The following is an 18599-nucleotide window of genomic DNA, read 5'->3' on the forward strand; positions in this document are numbered from 1 at the left end:
GCCTTTTTTCCCCCCCCCCTTGGAAAGGCGAATTCCAAGTACACTGCACATTATGAAACGTGTCTCTCTCGTTTAGGCTAAAAACAATAACAGAGGGTTTTCGAACTGAGGAATACAAACATCACACTTAAATATCCGAGGATAAGTGATCTCCAAGAAACTGAACGAGTTTCACAGCATCTCGACCAGCCTGAAGAAATGTGTCCGGTAACCGACGTCTTGGCTGTTTTTGGCTTGAAGGCCGTCTGTGTGTATCTGCCATTCTAGCGGACCACATTGCATACATATTTTGTGATCTATCTGTGAACTATTAACCCGCCTACCAATGAAAATGAAATCAACAGATTACCGCATCACGTGACCTGATGTTCATGGCCTCAATCATTGTGTAAAAATGTTTCATCTTCTCTTCCGCACAAAGGTAGTGTACCCAGGAGGCCCACACAAATTACAAGTAACCTTGACCCTAATGGTTAAGGAATTCCCCAATGCATTCAGTGTAGTTAGGCTTGGAAACATGAATCGGAACCCTGGTGTTTCAACCAAAAACTCTGGACAATGTAATCACTCTCTGTTTGGATGCTACTCCACGGTTTACACTCTTTTTCCATCAGCGGGTAACTGTTGCTTAACTGTGGGCCGTAGGTGATATCCATTACGTGATAGAGAAAAATCAAGTTACTGAAATTTCATTTGTGTGAATGGAGAAAAGGATGGTGATTCGGAATGATGAATAGAACAGAACAGAATGCACAACAAAGTGCAGTTATCTGACGGGACAGATAGAACTACGGATTTAGGTGAGCAGTGCAAACTATACTCGTTTGCACACAACTTGGTTGTACCTAGCGATTTGGGTGAATCCAAGCTGGAGCTCTGGTCTATGATATTTTCCAGCTCAAAGGCTAGTTCTTTTTGATAGCCAAATTCTAGATTCATTTTTCGTTGGTGACTCTTTCTACGCGTTTCTCATCGAATTCAGACTGGGCAGGCTTTGAAGGTTATTCAAAATCTCCACTGAATATTATTGATTTTTAATTCCCGGTGACATTCTGTGCAAAAAGCCTTCAGATCTTTTCATCTGCGGTTACCAATGGACCGCAATCTTTTAAAGTTTTATGTGCTGTGTCTGATCGACTTTGTCCAGGGCTGTTACCACCGCAAACCTTCAAGTTGTAGCGACCAATCTGATCTCCGTGATCACAAAGGCCATACAGACAGTCTATCGACTTTTCACGAGTGGGAGACCAATTTATTTTCCAAACTCGATCCAGCTAAAACTGGCATGGTTTTGACAAAGGCATCCGAAAAGACCGCGCCGCGACAAGCTGATAACTAAAGTACACTGGAGCCCAACGCTGAATGGGAGGTGCAACCGAATCGAAGGCAATCAGTTTGATTCGCATCAGGTAGATTTGGGTTGGAAATTTCAAAAAAGTTGAAATGAAATTTTTTTCTGTTTTACATGTATTTTTTACTGTGTACAATTTCTACGGGCATGGATATATAAGTTTCATGAACTTCATTCACATGACAGTTCAAAGTGAAATCAAAATTCGAGTACTATCGCACTGACCTTTTGAACACTGAAACAATCTCGGAAACCATGCTAAAATAATGTAAAAGTGAACAATCTGTAGGTCGTCCAGTTTTTTTTGTTTCGTGAATAAGATAAATGGACTGGTGGTCTTTGTTTAGCCCCCAACAAATTGGGGTATGGCCTCACTCTGAACGCTGTGTCTGGCTGTTTGACTAGACAATACACGCCAGTCAAATCCGTTCCTATTTCGCGAGCGGTAAATGTTCATGTGGTAAACAGAGTTGGTATTTAATGCAACGTGTACGCGAAAACTGGGGTCAACAAATGTCCGAAATCCATCACCTATTTTTCACTTTTAAAACGGTCCAAAAACCCATGAGTATTCACCAATGGATTTCATAATAACGGACTCTAAATGTGATGGAGACGCTGTTCTAACTTTGTCAACCTTCATCCTGAAAATGATGTTGAATGTTTTCGGAACAAAATCACATTTCACATCATGCACCCAAACAGGCCCAACATTAATAATATAATTGGCGGTAAACTCACCGAGTCTCTCGAGAGTGGACTGTCGGTGGCTCACTTTGATTAGATAGTGAAAAGATGCACGGGTATCGATTACTGACGGATAACAGTGTTTGTGTAGGATCGATTTTTCTATCTACCAATTTACGGTGAGGCCTAAAACTATACGCAAAGACCATGGGTTTCCCTTTCCGGTTGTCTATCCCATCTGATATACACCAAGCTAATTAATAATGTAAAAAAAACGAGATAATAAATTAATGTATACGACGACAACGGTTCAGATATTCACCCGGTAAAGATCTCCTGTGCGTTGCAACTGATGAGTTTAAGGGTAGTCTCAACCTGTCGAGGAATCAAGTTGCGCCGGTACGATCTAGCTTTTGACGTCACAGCCTATGGTAAATGCTACCCACTTGCCTGAGGCGCATCTCTCGTGACACTCAAATCATGGACTGCATGACAGTGATCCGAGGTCAGTGTTGAACGCCTCGCTCGTGATGGACAAAACGAGTGGTTGTGAGTATGAGATCACAGAAACTGTGGGGCCATGACCTCCATCCATCGTAAAGACAGATACAAGAGTCTATTTGGGGGCGAAGGCTGGTTTATTTACTTCAAACTTAGGAAGAAAGAAGAGTTGGGAAGATAGCCCAAGTAAAAACTGATCTTTTCTAGGCTTTTGTGGACTTTAAATAAGATAGACCATTGAGTATTTCGGTCCTAGGATGATGTGCTTGAGCAGCGCACTGATTAGATATGCATCACATAACCGAACTTGGCAATTAACTTGCAAATATGTCGCCACCAAAAGATAAATTACAAGCTGTGTGCACGCATGAATGTGTATAGCTTTCGAAGTGTATCTGCAATCTCTTGACGTCAGTGGTTAATGCGATACCACAACGCAACACAAATCACGAACGGACCGGTAGACTTATGCAAAGCCGCCCCTTAATCCGCCAATCACGTCAAATGGTAACATATATTCATCAGAAGCTGTATAGATGCAAGCAGGTAAGGTGGAAGTATCCACCCAATGTCTCCTTGATTAGAAACAAAACGTCTGCAAGTTCATTGTCACATTCGCTGAACAGATTAGCAGCTACATGAGCAATAACCAATCGACGCACTGAAGTTGCCGGAATTCCGTGCAAGAACAGTAAATACTAACGAAATTTAAATTCAGCACTCTTGGCATCCAGTGAAAATCATACAATCAGTCATACGGAAGCTAGTGTGAGACCAATTTCATGGTACTCCCCACTATGCTGCCCTAAGTGTCGATTATAACCATCACTGAGTCCACTTTTTGAATGTCAATGTTCATACCGACTGGATTAATCAAAACGACACTGACGTAGATGATAGGACGAAACTCCTATCCGAAAATTACAAAACCTCGTCACAATATGATGGATCTATGTGGCTCGGAGGGAGAATACTTCCCCAAGATGAGCGGAACTTGCGTTTGAGAATTCGTCGATCGAGGACTCATCGTAATTTGGTTACTTCGATTTTAAGATGAGTAACTTTATCCCGTCTAAGCGTGAGTTAATCTTAATGCTAACCAACCACTCCAGTTGTTCAACCTACAAATCAGAAGGCCGTGGAGGCGAAACTCTCCGAGCTTTTGCGGAATGCGCACTGTTTATGATTGCCCTCAAGGGTGAAGCAGCTGTACCGGGATTCACAACTCTTCGGTCTAAACTGGCCCCACTGACAGAACGAAATGTAAATTGGTAATATTGATCTATTGAAACAGTTTCTTTCAGATATCACCATCTACCAAGATAATCACTAAACATCCTTCTTATTTTCGCAAAATTGGTCAAAAACCCAAGAGATGACAACCACAGACTCGTTTCTTTTGTCATTGGTTTACATGCGTCAAGTTACATCCCGAAGAGAAATCAAAACCCGAGAAATAGCTTGGGTCCCTTTGTTGAAGGTGGCTGTGCTGAACACGTTTAAATGATTCGGAGGATGCCAAAGTCCCGAGTTATTCGGCGGCAGTGCGAACTTTATGGTTTCCATTTACGACGGTTGCTGTTAGTCCCATGGCTACGATTGCCATATGAAACTATGCGGTTCAATATACATATGTGAATAGGTCACTCGTTGTTATCTTTCTCACTGTATAATATTATTAAAGTACACATTCATAAGCTGATATCTTTCTTCGTGTTTCATTCCGTGGTTGGCTGTACATGGAGGAAACACCCTGATTGGTGCGGCAACTTGCGTGAAGTACACAGATGTCATTGTCAGTTATCTCCCAAAACTGAAGAAGTACTGGAACTCCGATGACTAATTCGTTTCAAAAAATCAATAATAACAAATAATACACTCCCGGCTTGGAAAAAACGCTTGGAAGTTTGTAAAATCTTATTGAGATAACTACTGAAAATTTTGAATCGTTTGGAAGCACGTTAGACCTTACTGGGATGGCTGAATTCCGATTACGGCGTCTCCTAACTCCCGAAAACTTGCTTCGTCAACGCGAGTGACAGGTAAGTCCGAATAAGCAAAGAAGACCGTGTGTTTAATATCAACTCACACTTTTCTGGTCATAAACCAGTGTAATTAAAGCTCGTGGGATTCTTGTTTACCGCGCAAAGTTCTCCGAATAATCAAGTATGCCGGGAGTTTGAATGGAACTAGTCCACCGCAGTGTGCGAACACACTCTGGGCCTGATTTCTAAAGGTGGTTAAAACGGAGTTTCAATGTGATAGATGTGCTATTTTATCTGGACTGCAAAGCAGCCCTGAATCCATAAGAATCCATGACGATTGTGGTAACCGTTTGACTTGTAAACATCCGCAGGAGTTGTGATCACTACCCCCACCCCCACACACAAAAAAAACCAACGATTGTTTCCTGGCAAGACAAAGAGCAGTGACTACATCAGAAAGAAGCCCTTATATGGTCTGTCGTGGCAAAATTACATGGCAAATTTGTTTTTCGAACCTGTGATACGATGTTCGCAGGGTTAACTACCACGCTCATTCCATTTTTTTGCCACCAGCATGCCCACGGTATTCTACTGCTCCCCAGTGTTATTTTTGTGGCCCACTAGAAGTTGAATCTGTATTCGACTTCTCAATGGCTGTGTCAAGTTTTCTCTTAATTTTCAAGTGGAAAAGTCGGTAAAGCGAACATGTTTCAATGTCCTCAGCACGTATTTTCACTATTCTCCAATGTCTTGTATTCCAAACCACTCCTCTGCATGCAACCCCCCTCCCAAACCCACCACTTCCCGCTTAAAACTTTGCCTTTGTTTTGTAGGAATGAGCTCCTGGAGACGTTAATACAATAACCCAGTTTCGCCTACGCTAGCCACTCAAATTATCTGACAGTATTGTACCGAGAAGGATTCCTGTTTGACCTTTCCTTATCTTGACCATTCGACAGCAACAAACCTTTGCCGCATGTTGGTGCGATCGACCGAGACAAGTGAATAATACCCTCCCAGGGCTGGGCTACCATGTCTCCTGAAGGAAACGTGGTGATTGAGGGTCTGTCAGGCTACCTAGACCTAACTTATCTCGAGCTGGAAAATACAAGGAGATACCACTGGAATAATGAAATGGCCCAAAATCGATTGTCCGAATGCGTTCTGTAGGTTCAAACTGAGGTCACTGAGTGCGAGAAAGGCTTCTGTGTATAAATATCCAGAGAATAGTTATTGCTTTGTAATTTTTCGCACCGGATTAACATAAATTGGCAGAGTTCGCTCAATGTTCAGAACAGTAGCATAAGTGAGTGCTACTCAGCGCTAGCAATCAATAAATTTATGTGATATGCAGCATTGACTGACTTAATGACAGTTTGTCTTCAAAATTTTGAACGTAAAGTTCATTTCTGACTGAGCATCACAAGCGTTTGATTAGGCCGTTTAACGCACTTGAGGGCATCAGAATAAGATAACGATCGTATTTGAAAATAATAAATTAGCTAGATTGCAATGTTGAGGGGGCAGTTTAACTCGGTTCATTTTTTCTGTTCGTCAATTGTGTACCGAGGTGTAGTGTTTCCAACTGCTACAGCTTGGTTCACTTGGGAGCTAAGGGAAGGGATGGTCCAGTCTGTTGATTGACTTCGAACAGTCCGCTTGTCCGGTAGGCAGAGCTTGAGATCTACGCAGTGCGGGAGATGACCTTGATACAAGACCACCATTGGCTGCGTGGCACAGCCGTATCTGTCAGGATCAATAAACGCTGGTTTATGCTGTCTCGTGGTACCTTTCTTAAGAGATGGCATTCTAGTACCAACTGGATATTTATACGGAACGAGTTCTAATCGAAACCGATGAATACCAACCATAGAAGTGTTCATGCGAAATGGAATTTAATGTTCCACCGGGGTGCGCGTTTCGGAGAGAGGTCTGTAATTATAGAAGTCTTGAGCTTCAAAAAAGAATGTGGCCGTGTTACAAAATAGCTGCATTTTTGCGTTATTCCTAAACAACACACCTGGATGATACTCACCTAAAGACGGAATAATCCATGACGTCATGACGGTACAGTGAATTCCAGAAAAATTCTAGCCAGCACTGTTTTCCCTTGTGGTTTCCAAAAGTTTGAAATTTGTGATCGTCTTATTCTAATAATATCACAGAGCGACGGGGCAGAATTGAGACTTGACGAGCCGTAGTTAGTAGAATACTCAGATAGATTATCCTATCAAGGGGTTCTTTTTACACATCAGGAGGAAATTTCTGAGGTGTCGTTTTGGAAAATTCACCACCAACTTTAGCATCTTCCCCAAATGGAGCCCACTGAGTACAAGAAATGACCTGGGAGAGAGAATGCTTCCAAACGGAGGGTACAAACTTGCAGCCTGTTGGACTACGGCAGACGCTTCCCAAACTCTTTGAACCATTTGAGGTAAAATTGAGAAAAATAAAAGAAAACAGCGTTGTAACATCAAAATATGGAACGTACCTAAAAGGCCTACTATAAAAGGAAAGATAACAGGAATCGACATACCAGTTTAAGAAATTAAAGGAGACAGGGAGGGTTATGGCATAAAATGTGCACGCAAGATACGGAAGAAATAGTTTCCATTGAGAATAGACCCCAGACGAAATAAAGAACTGGGTCTCAGTCATGTTTAAGGAGAGAACTGACGTCTAATACACTAAGCTTTCTTGATCGTTTGCCTTACGTGACGGAAGGAATCGATCGAGAATCCAAGCCATGTGTATTGATTTAGTCTCTGAATGGGCCACCAAATAGCATGTTGTTATATCCGTTGATTCGCCAATCTAGCCTATCTGCTGCTGACCCGCTGTAGTGCCTTGGTGCCCCAAAAAAGACTCACAGAAGGGGACACAACAGCTATATTCCGAATAAGCAAGCGCGAGAGTGTGAGTGAGTGCGAGTGTAAAAGTACATCGGTTTCAAGCTATTTATTGGAGGGACATTGTCTGATATTGGTCCAATGCTGACGCACGCGTTCTGACCTTGGTACGAGGCTCCTACGCGCCGCATATTGCGGGGGGTGTTGTCTGACCTTCGTCAACGCTGACTCTCCCTGCCTGGGTTTGATACCAGGCTGTGAAGCACTACATATTGAGGGGGCGTTGTCTGTCTGGTCAACAGCTAGCGGAGCTGAGAGTCTCGGTAGATTTCGGGGACTCAGAGGTTGCTTTCAGGAAGCTGACCTTCTTGATACATGTCAAAGGTCATTGGAGGTCTGCGTTTCAGAAAAAATCCGGAAACTGAAACTCCTTGGAATCAAAGGCGACTGTGGCTTATTTTTCCGCTTACTCATAGTTTATGTTCTTCACCGATTATGCTTCATCGATTACAAACTACATCCGAAGACCCACTTCTCGTTTTCTTTTTCCGAGGTAGGGTTATTACGTCAGAAGGAAGGGAGCAGAAAGACCAGTTGACCGGTAGACAGCTCTTAAGTGTCAGTGGAGTTCAGCTAATCAACAGTGTCGAAAGGCAGGTAAGATGCACTCATTTGCACACCAATTTGGTTTTACAGAAGACACCTGAAATCCAGCTGAATCACTCGCTCACTTGTAATCAAACGTTTTGAGACCGGACAAAAGCAAGCAATCTTTGAATTCAAGCTAAATTCAAGGTGCGCTCTTTTTCTGCCCTCGGCACGTCTAATTGGGGTAGATTTGCCAGAAAAGCAAGTGAAGGTTGCAGTGCGCGCTATCGTTATTGTGACAATGAAACCAAGTGGGCCTAAGATATAATGTGACTGCAATTCTTGTGATGAAAACTCGATGATGCTACAATCAATATATTGTGAACAGTTATCAATTTTTGATATTGATTAATAATAATGTGACGGATTGTCTTTAGATATGAGCGAACATTTCAAGAAAATGCTTCGAAAGATGAAACCAAGAAGAGCAAGAGACTAGAAACGACGTTAACGGACGTTATTTGGACCGCCGAGCAAACGCATCATCTTGATGTTTTCAGACTATTCAGAGTGATCTTGAAAACTGAAGATACCATGTATTAGCTGGACCTAAAAGTTCATGAAAAAATTATGGGCCTAGTCTTGCATTCTACAATCTCCATGATCCTAGGATGTTGAGCAAAACCTGGGATTCAAATAATCCCAGGTAATCAACTCATGCGGGGGAGCAGGTGAGAAATTAACGTGACAAGTATTTTGGGCCAAATAATGTTAGAAATCTGTCAAGAGATGTTAGGACGACATACTAAGGAATGTTCGGAATGCCCTTGTCAAACCTCATTCTATAGCGTTCGCTTAATCAATCCTGAGACCCAAGATTCTATGATCGTGGTGCATTTGGCATACCAGAATATTTCAGAGGTTCTCAGGTTTACTGCAATCCCGATGACAACCCGGTCACTCTGGAGCCTTGATAACATTGAGCAGGAAACTTCTGTATACATAGAGTCAGGTTTGATGGCTTTCTCTACATTCTTAGAAATGACAGGAAACACGAGTCAATTCGAACCATGAACCTCATCTAACGTCGGCTGGCCACAGTACCAATTGTAACAAAAATCTTTTCCGCAAAGGAGCCGACGAGGCCGTGATATTTACGTTATAAATAAGCTAGGAATTAGCTGGAATTCCATTCTGTGCCAATTGGTAAGATAGACTAGGCAATGATGTGAATACACTCCTTAGCGAAGTACACTCGTTTGCAAACAAATTTGGTTTTGTGAGAGACTCAGCTGGAAGCCAGCTGAATCTCTCGTTTGTGATGTTTCCAGGCAACTGAATTTGTTGCACCAGGCCGCCTCATGTTTCAGTTGCTGCGATGTACGAGATGTTGCGGTACACATATTCGTAATGCTGGTAATGTGTTGGAATATTGGTAGCTTGGGTGCAAGATGCTCACTTTTCCTTTAGTTTGCTGATCGACCCACTTTGCATGTCCAGTTGCCGTTAATTATTTTAACGAGGGCCAGTATAGGTGATCGTGGCAACTACGTACACGGAATTTCACTTCGATTCATGTGCTAATGAGCCTTTTTTGATGTCAAATTTGTGAGCCTGACTGGGCTAAACAGTTGGCTGCATGCAAACTAAAACAAGCCGCGAGTTTCCAGGGCCTTCTTATGATCTGGGGGTTTGTGGTGTGCAGAGTATGTTTCAATTGACAATGTATTAGTTTTCATCGCATTCTGAACCGTTAGCACCCACAAAAGGAAACACTACGCAGGAAACGTCTGAGTTTCATTGTCCTAGATACCTCCTCTTCATTTATCCACTTATTCCACTTTCTACCAACATCAACTGTACTAATTTCATTAACTAATTTAAATGGCCAGTTAATCGATTGGTGAGCGATCTAGAATAGCAGATGTAAACGGATGAGTCACGTGTACGTCTACATAGGACATCAGCTGATAGTTACGTTCTCTTGCGGGGTTGATCAGTCTCACATTTGCTACTTGCAGGAGAGTGGAGCTACTTGACCCAACTCTGACTGGCAGGCGACTTTAGAGGAGCGCTAACGTCAGACCAGACCCTAGAAAGAGATACGCCAATCAATTTATCCAACTGAATCAATACTCCACGCATTTTCGTCAACTTACTGAAAGCAGCAAATGCCGGCAGACAGTGACAAAATGACATTCGCTGAAACACTGCTGTTCAAACGCACTTAAAACTGAACACCCGGGACTGTTTGTGGAAAATGTTCGTGCCCCGAAACCAAACAGCTGTTGATTACTAGGCACACATGCGTACCATAAGGCTAGATGGACTGAAAAACAACTACAAGCGCACACTCTTGTCAGCGGCTTACTTAGGTTTTGCACCTTCAGGATTATTGGCCTTCTCCATCGCCTTGAATTTGTTCATTGCGGAGACGAACTGATTACGGTAAAGCCTGTGGATGGGAAAAGAAAAAATGATTTGGGTTACGAGGCACATATATACACATATAATATATGTATATATACGATTAAGTAGCTTGTAGAGTGATAACGCAAACATATCCCCTAATACAGTAAGACCTTTGGTCTACTGTGAATAAAGCTTTCGGAATATGGTACTGTGTTCTGCCAATATTCTTTGAGACAACTCTCTTAGGCCTGGTTACATTCATGAAGGTGATTTTCCTGTCCACATCGGGTTCGACTGCTTTTTATTCCAAAAAGCGCAGGATAGAATCAACCACCGAACTACGCGGTCAGTTGGTCCACATTCTTTGAGGCAGCATAAGCTTCTTTTTCACACTGTGCAGTTTTTAACCCCCAAGTTCCCAGTTTCATCTGAGCGTTGGTCAGTATTCAGATGACATTTACAACTACAAGAGGTAAAAAGGTCGTGTTTGACCCTCATGACAAATATGACAAATATATTCCACAACTGGTTCATTAGTCCCGCCTTGACTTTGGGAGAAAGTGGCCGAAAACGATCAAAAGATTGCCTTTAAATATACAATCATAACCTTGAGAATTCTGCGGTCTGACAATAATTTACAAAAAGCGGATTCATAATCAGGAATCTCGTCGCACTTGGCAGAAAGCCAGTGGATTCAGCAAACCACACATATATATATTCAGGAACTGGATTTTGGCGTTTGGCCGGGCTGAAATGAGTCGCTTCAAATCAGTTGCGCTAGCTTACGGCTGATGAATATACGTGTTCGGAACACAGTCTTCCGCCGACCAAAGTGATGGTTAGAACTTGAATGAGTTAGGCTCTTTCGCCAGTTGACGTGAATGCTATTGAACATCAGTTTCGGATCCAGAAAGCGATCCCTTCGTGGCATACAAACTCGAAGTGGGTGCATCACATTTGGCATAAATTCGGTAAAGTCGGAAACTTGAAACGCAAATGGAAAATCTTGAGGGACAGAGCGCGTTAAGAATGTCACTTGGTGCGTGAGGTCCGGATAAGATAGCCAGCCACGTTGGGAATCAGGTAGACCAAATTTTCCACCTTACTGTTTGCAGGAAGTCAAGCTGATCTGAGATTTGAAGCGCAAATGGAAAATCTTGAGCGACAGAGCGCGTTAAGAATGTCACTTAGTGCGTGAGGTCCGGATAAGATAGCCACCCACGTCGGGAATCAGGTAGTTCTCTTAGGCCAAATTTTACACCTTTCTGTTTGCAGGAAGTCAAGCTGATCTGAGATGAAGATGGATGAACCTGGTTTTGACCAAATGATCCAGTGGTTGGAGCACTAAATCTAGCGAAGTGAAAACTCGTAAACGAATGTTAGACAAATAGATGGGAACTTTGATAAGAACATTTTGAGAGTGAGCCAACCGGATGAGGCTCGTGGTCGGGGAAAATCGATTGACTTCGTTTCGATGGATCGTTGAAGGCGTTATTTTGACCGTCAGTGATGGCACGCAGTCATGGGTGGATGCGGGAAAATGACACTTTGGTGCCGTGAAAGATAAGAGAATACTTAGGCTGTTCTGGAATACCTAACAATTTTATTCGATTTGGGCCACCCATTCATGTGGAATTTTGATAGGAACAGGTGGATCGTGCAAGTTACAAGACACAAAGGAATGAGGAAGGGATACTGCCTAGTAAAACGTCTATCTGGCTTGGTGATAAAGTTCGTTTCCCAAACATTCGAACGTAGGAACAGGTGGGTCGTGCAAGTTACAAGAGACGAAGGAATGAGGGAGGAATACTGCCTAGTAAAACGTCTATCTGGCTCGGTGATAAAGTTCGTTTCCCAAACATTCGAACCAGTTGCCAAGCCTCAAGCTCTAATTCCTCGTACGGTATGCCATAGTATCTAAACGATCTTGGCATTGTTAATAGCATTCGTATAATCAAGTAACGATGGAATAATGTTTCTGAAAGGTCCGCATACAGGAGAAATGCGACCGTATGGACCGTGAAATCTTGTGAACACATTGGTACGTATTTCGAATTAAGTAGTATGGGGTAGTTGCTCAAAGTGAGTCTGCAGGTCATCACTGGCTCCGCCATATTTGTGTCCATCATGTGAGGGTAGTCCCCGGAGGCTGGGGCAATCGATTTTTGTCTTGTAAAGCAATTCGGTTGGGTTTTTTTTACCTTAAAGCTTATGCGCATGATGGAAGATAGTACGTATCTCTAGTAAACTGACTGGGATCCTCAGTATAAGTGTACGCATATGCAAGTAACTGATCGATACTTCAATGCTTTCTTTTAACTCAGAGGATTGACCTTGAATATCGTCCAAAAATATGATGTGCTTGTCTGGTGTAGTACACTCCAGAGAGCTGGAGGGGGGATTCTGAGGAGATCTGCACGAAATTTTAGCAACACGAATGACATAACATGGGGACCACAAGCTCTGTCCAGAGCATTTCATTCTGCTCTTTTTGCCACTGTTGATGGATTTATCAGGCCCTTAAGAGTTAGCGATGGATCTTGGGTAGTGTTTGCACAAAAAGGGGAACCAATCGCATGCAGCTGCTATGAGTTCACCCCATATCATAAAATTTGGTGTAAAGCAAGGTCTTGACGCAAACTGTCCATTCAAATGATTTCACCGTTCGCCTGATTTGTTGGTCATTACTCACTTTTGAATGCCGCCCACCTAACCCGGAGGGCATGGGTTTTTGACCCGGACAAGCAAACCTTTTATCGGAGAATTCGCTTTATAGAGAGGCTAATGCAGATAAACTCAGATATTTGTGTTAGGCTAGTCTTAGCTGTACCGTTCCACTCCCTTTTTCGTTTTCTTGTTTCCATCATAAGGTCTTATTTAGGTAAATTGACACGGCGTTAAATCACCCGTACTGTCGGCGCTTAGGAAAATGAAGATGATGTATTTTGCTTAGAGAAGTGACGTCGCCAGATTAGAAACATCCTGCGAAAGTGATCCGATGACAACAGGTTGATCCGAGTATGATCAAAGCCCTGAAGAATGAATTGAAACAGCAAAATGATGATGTACTACTCGGTGTAATCAAGATGTCGGTGCTATCCGCAATCAGAACCAAGTTCGGTGCGGAGCTGTGCTCACTGTCGTACATTCACTCTTTGGGTAGAAAGAAACCTGATCTGAAGAGTCGTCACTCAAGGAGATGTGGTTTCCGTTACTGAACGATAAGCGGCGTTATGTCCTGTCTAAGTGAGTGTTAATCACTTTGCTAATCAGCCACTCGGAGCTAAGCCGTTAAGTGTTCGACTCGTGGCCTGAAGGTCTGAGTTTCGTGAGACGGGCTCTGCTGATGAGAGCACAACAGCTGTGCGGTGCTTGTCGGCTTTTTAGCATGGGTGAAACCTCCTTCTGATTAATCGTCACTCGAGAAGTCAGTCAACAGATTATGATGCAACGTGACCAACTGGTGTGATATCGTGAATATTACTCAGACATGAATCCGTGAGCACAGGAATCAGTGAGCACAGACGCTGAAGTACACGGGACAATCTGTATGCTTTCAATCTTGATCAAGTGTTTAATAAATGGGGTGGGTAAATGAAGTACTCTGAAAACGATGTGAAATGGTCATTTGCGCAACGAGGCCTATTTCTGGAAGCTGCCGTTACTTTTGTGCAATCCAGCCAGACAGTCAACATGAAACAAACAGCAATTATATAACCCGAAGAAATTGTTTTCACAATCGGTATGAAGCCATCGTTGTAGAAGAAAAATGGCTCCATTGTGCCTGGGTTAATCATGGTTCACAAGTTCTGACAAATGTACCTCCAAAAAGTGGACAGATTTTGCTGGATACAATGAGTGAACTTTCTGTTATTTCGACATTTTATGCTGCATAAGAAACACTTGACTCCACGAAGTACAAACACCGTCATTGATGTCTTTCATCGATGAGTTAGGAAAACAAGAGATCACACATTCGTGCCCACGTTTGGCAAAGTTGACATGCCCAGCTGTCATGTTGCGTAAGAGAAGCACAAGGGTCGGGATACTGCCAGAACCTAGACGCAAGCACTCTAGATCTAGAATTCATTTCGAACCACGGACCTTACGGTCAGGAAGCTCGTGCCTTCACCACTGAGTTATGTGTTAAGCTCACTTCAAGTAGGTTGCTCATCTGAACAGGTTTCTCTCGATTACTCCTTCTGCTTACCTACTAAAAGGGAGATTTCAAACTGGAATGAGAGACGATTCGCGTTAAATTCTTAGATCCGGGACTCAAAAGTGTCACCCTAATACTTTGGGGATATCAAAAAGAATCCTATCCCTGTTCCACTAGGTTCTTAAAACAACGCTAATCCCCCGGTAAATGAGTAAATTGAATCTGGTTGAATTCGCTGGAACAAAAATTCGTACAACAGAAGCATACATAACCCAAATTCATCCGTGCATTCGCATGACTGATCAATACTCCGGGATGTAACGATAGAATGCACCATAAATAATGGGAACTTTTCGTTCCTACTCCTTGTCTGACATCAACTTATCAGGAAAAATACACAGTTGATGCACCACAACCCTTCGCTTCGTGCAGCCTCAGTGTCCCTTGGTAATTGACTCGTGTGGTACAGTAGATACTACCTTATATCTTCTACCACTAATGATATCACTGGTTAGAACATACGTTCGTACATCTGCGGAACGTATAAACTTGTTTTATACTGATATCATTTATATGAGTGTACCATAACGGTAAAAAAATTGTCGCATGTGTACGGACTAATGTTACACAGTGAAGTTTCATCCGTAATGCTTAGGTGTCGTGCCATCTGAAGTAAATTCAATGGCTTAGATACCACCGGGTAAGCGAATCCCAGACAGAAGCAGTCAAGATTCTGGAGCTGGGCTCGAACCACGGACCTTCCGGCTAGCAAGTTCGCACCATAACATCGGAGCTATCTCAAGCTCGTATTGATTACCTGCATAGAAGCATCTACGCGACAACGAAACCTTCGCATTACAAAAACCTCCAGTTATTCTCTATGTTCTCACAGAACTGGGAAATTTCATTTCAGTGCGCATTTTTTTATTTCTAGAGTGAAGTAGCCTCCATGTTCCACTGAAAGAGACTTCCACAAGTTTCAGCTTCCATGTTACTAGAACACAACAAGAAGAATTTTTATGAATGGATACATTCCAGGTGGCATGCGGTTCATTCAGCTCTCACAAGTGCACGTATCAACATTGTCTGCAATGTCCCGGTGAACTCGTCTACCGGTCTTCCACAAAACTGCATTTTTTCTCCAGGCCAAACTGACGTCAACCAATCTGGGTAAACACAGTGCAGATATAAACTCCTATGCAAATATACGCATAAAATGTCAGTGCACTCTGGTCGTGATCGGAAAAGATCAGCTGTCAGTTGGAAAAATTGGCAACATTTGCTTTGCGGTCGGGCTTTTAGAGGTTAGTAAAAGGGAAAACGAAAACAATAAAGCGTGAATATGAATCACCTGGGGGACTGACAAATCAAAGTTTAGTTTGTAATTGATGACCAAGGCTTCCTTACAGCAAAATATTCATTTGTTTAGTGGAAAGTTTTGAGTGCTACATTCAAAACCAAGTCTTCTATTCAGAAGTACAGATTGCAGAGAATCTCATTCTGCACAAAACAACTAAAAAGGTGGGGAAACAGTCTGATTTACGGCTACTTGGGGATTAATTAATCCGTGTCTTACTGAAGACCTGTTTTGTTTGTAACATACATTGTAAGAGTGATCAGTGTTTGTTAAACCTGACTGTTTCAACTCCACACAGATGGTTAGAACGCGAAGTTACCGACCAGAAGATTGGGGGTTCGAACCCGACCTCTGCCTCTCAAGTTTCCCTGTCTAGGCTTGGACAACCTGGCAGTATCCCAGCCCTCGTGCTTCCTTGGGGTGGCATGGCTGTTAGGTACCGGGAGAATGCTACAGCTGAACGTTTTATACACATATTTTGCTTTCATTCATTCGAGAAAAGCTGTTTTTTGGTCACAACCTGTTTGGTTACAACCTACAGCTGAACGTCTTCTACACAGATTTTGCTTTCATTCATTCGAGAAAAGTTGTTTTTTTGGTCACAACCTGTTTGGTTACAACCACCACTAGGTCCACTGGTAAAGAATAACCGTCAAAACATTTTTATCAGAATTTGTGACTATGAGGAGGGTCTCATACACTTTTCGAAGGGTTTACATTACGACAGTCCCTCCAAAAAAAACGCCTCTATGATGAATCCGCCTTCCTGTCGAGTTCCGACAATACTTCTTCGCGGTGGTCACATGGGAATCTATCTCATATCGTTCCACGTTATGCGCAGTCTAACTTTTCTACATGATATGTAAGACTGCAAAATCTCCAATCACTTGAGTGGAAGGTTAAGTTAAGTTAAGTTTATGGCACACCAATATGAATTCAGGAATAAGGCATGGTATGTCCGGTTCATAAGTTCGTTGGTCTAAGTATTGCTCTCATTGGCAGACCCTTTTCACAACATAGATGTGAATAGGATCATGAATTGCAAGTCTGAACAAAACCCAAAAGTATGTGAGATTGTACCGTTTCTGAGAAGTCTTTCCTGCAAGTGTGAACAAAACCAAAAAGTATGTGAAAGTGTACCGCTTCTGAGACGTCTTTTTAATTGCATTTTACTTTCGGAGGACCGGGTTTTTGTTCGTGTTATCGACCAAACACACGCATGAGGAAGAGTCCATATAAAACGGGAAACGTGTTTACGCATGACCTTTAGGAGTGGTTCACCAGAAGGCTCGACCAACAACACAGTATCTGTCCTAACTGCGTTGTTCGATTGACCCACCTGTCAGGAGACTAACCAGTCGCATTTGTAACCTGTTTTAAAATCGTTGATTGGGCACAGAATCTTGTTGGCTTTAAAAAATTTGTGGAATCCGGTCTAGGAAGTTCTCATACACTTCACAGTCGACACTTGCTGAACAGTGTTCAAAGTTGTACCTCGTTTGCTGCAGGGAGTGCATTTGAGCCAATGGTAAAACAGCCAGGCCGCATTTTGAAAATCTGAGAGTATGCACGGCTCTAATAAGGTCAAAATTCAATTCCAGTGTTTTCCTTGTCTGGCGTGGACCAACGACTGCACCTAGACAGCGGGAGTACCACTCAGATGAGCCTGCTTCAAGTTGAACAACTGTCCACAAGTAATCAAGACAGGGAGCAGTCTTTGGATCTTAGGCGTTAATCACTCCTTTAAAGCGATCAAATCTAAACTCCTGACCACATGCTTACAATCTTTTTTAAAAAAAATACAAAAAAATTGTACGCTCGGGGAGGAATGATGGCCCGTTGGTCTGCTGGCTGAGTTGAACAGCGTGGTTGCAAACGTGTGACCACCAGTCGAGGGGACATCATCAGTGGGTTGGAAGTGTGTGTTGAGTTGCGTTGACTTTGGAAGTATTCACAACGCACCGACAATGTCATGTCGGCTAGTGATGGAACGCCTAAACGGCTTAGTGAACAAACCAACGACCAAAACAGAAAATCCCTTTTTCCTCGAAGGATTAAGACATTGAAATTCTCCCACCAGACATGATATTGCCCAATGCAGCTGGTCGATGTCAACCCGCCTTGGTGTCAGGACGCCCCCAGACATGGAAAAAGTACATGTGCAGAGAGTGACGCATCTCCAAGGTCACCATCGGTACGACATGTCCAGAAAGCATGTGCGTTGGCGGAGCGCACCAAACACGGCTTAGCGACATAAGACCAGTGGAGTGGGCCTGAAATGGTTCACAACCGGAACACCGCGATTGGCTGTACAGAACGAACAAGTGAACGACCATATTTGGCCCTTTAGTCATCCTATATATTTGTGCAGAAGCCCTGTATGTTTTGTCCTGACAATACAACCGTGTCTCGAGTCTCTGTCTTCCCCTTACCGCGTAGTCTGGCAGGCTCAATGCAAGCGTAACCAATAGACGGCCACCCACGATACAACACGATATAACACGAACTGCCTGAAAAGCCTGCAAGTAAAGTTGACGACTGCCACGTGGTGGGTCTGGCAAACCAGAAAAGCCTATCAAAAGATGACGACACCAGCTGTTTTTAGGACGAGTTTAAGTCGACATTACTCTACCCAAATGAAACACAACGATCAACCCAACTCTGTCTATCGCCTATCACTACCGTGACTATAAAGCAATATCTCGCACTC

The 18599-nt window shown here is 43.0% G+C and overlaps 2 protein-coding genes across 2 annotated transcripts in view; one reads left to right on the forward strand and one right to left on the reverse strand.

The window, feature by feature from the left end:
* Positions 1 to 18599, reverse strand: part of T265_08345 (hypothetical protein) — a gene marked incomplete at both ends in the record, with an annotated part of 51358 nt that overhangs the window by 10152 nt on the left and 22607 nt on the right. Inside the window, one exon of the mRNA XM_009174113.1 lies at positions 10333 to 10416. Coding sequence (XP_009172377.1) covers positions 10333 to 10388 — 56 coding nt within the window. The remainder of the gene's footprint in view (positions 1 to 10332; positions 10417 to 18599) is intronic.
* T265_14541 (hypothetical protein) lies at positions 9207 to 16434 on the forward strand (the record flags this gene model as incomplete). The annotated part of the gene is made up of 3 exons (XM_009174122.1): positions 9207 to 9377; positions 15678 to 15836; positions 16114 to 16434. Coding segments are annotated over 3 exons (651 nt in total), but the record flags the coding sequence as incomplete, so codon positions are not given.

The sequence above is a fragment of the Opisthorchis viverrini genome (genome assembly GCF_000715545.1).
Source record: "Opisthorchis viverrini unplaced genomic scaffold opera_v5_214, whole genome shotgun sequence".
Classification (NCBI taxonomy): Eukaryota; Metazoa; Platyhelminthes; class Trematoda; order Opisthorchiida; family Opisthorchiidae; genus Opisthorchis; species Opisthorchis viverrini.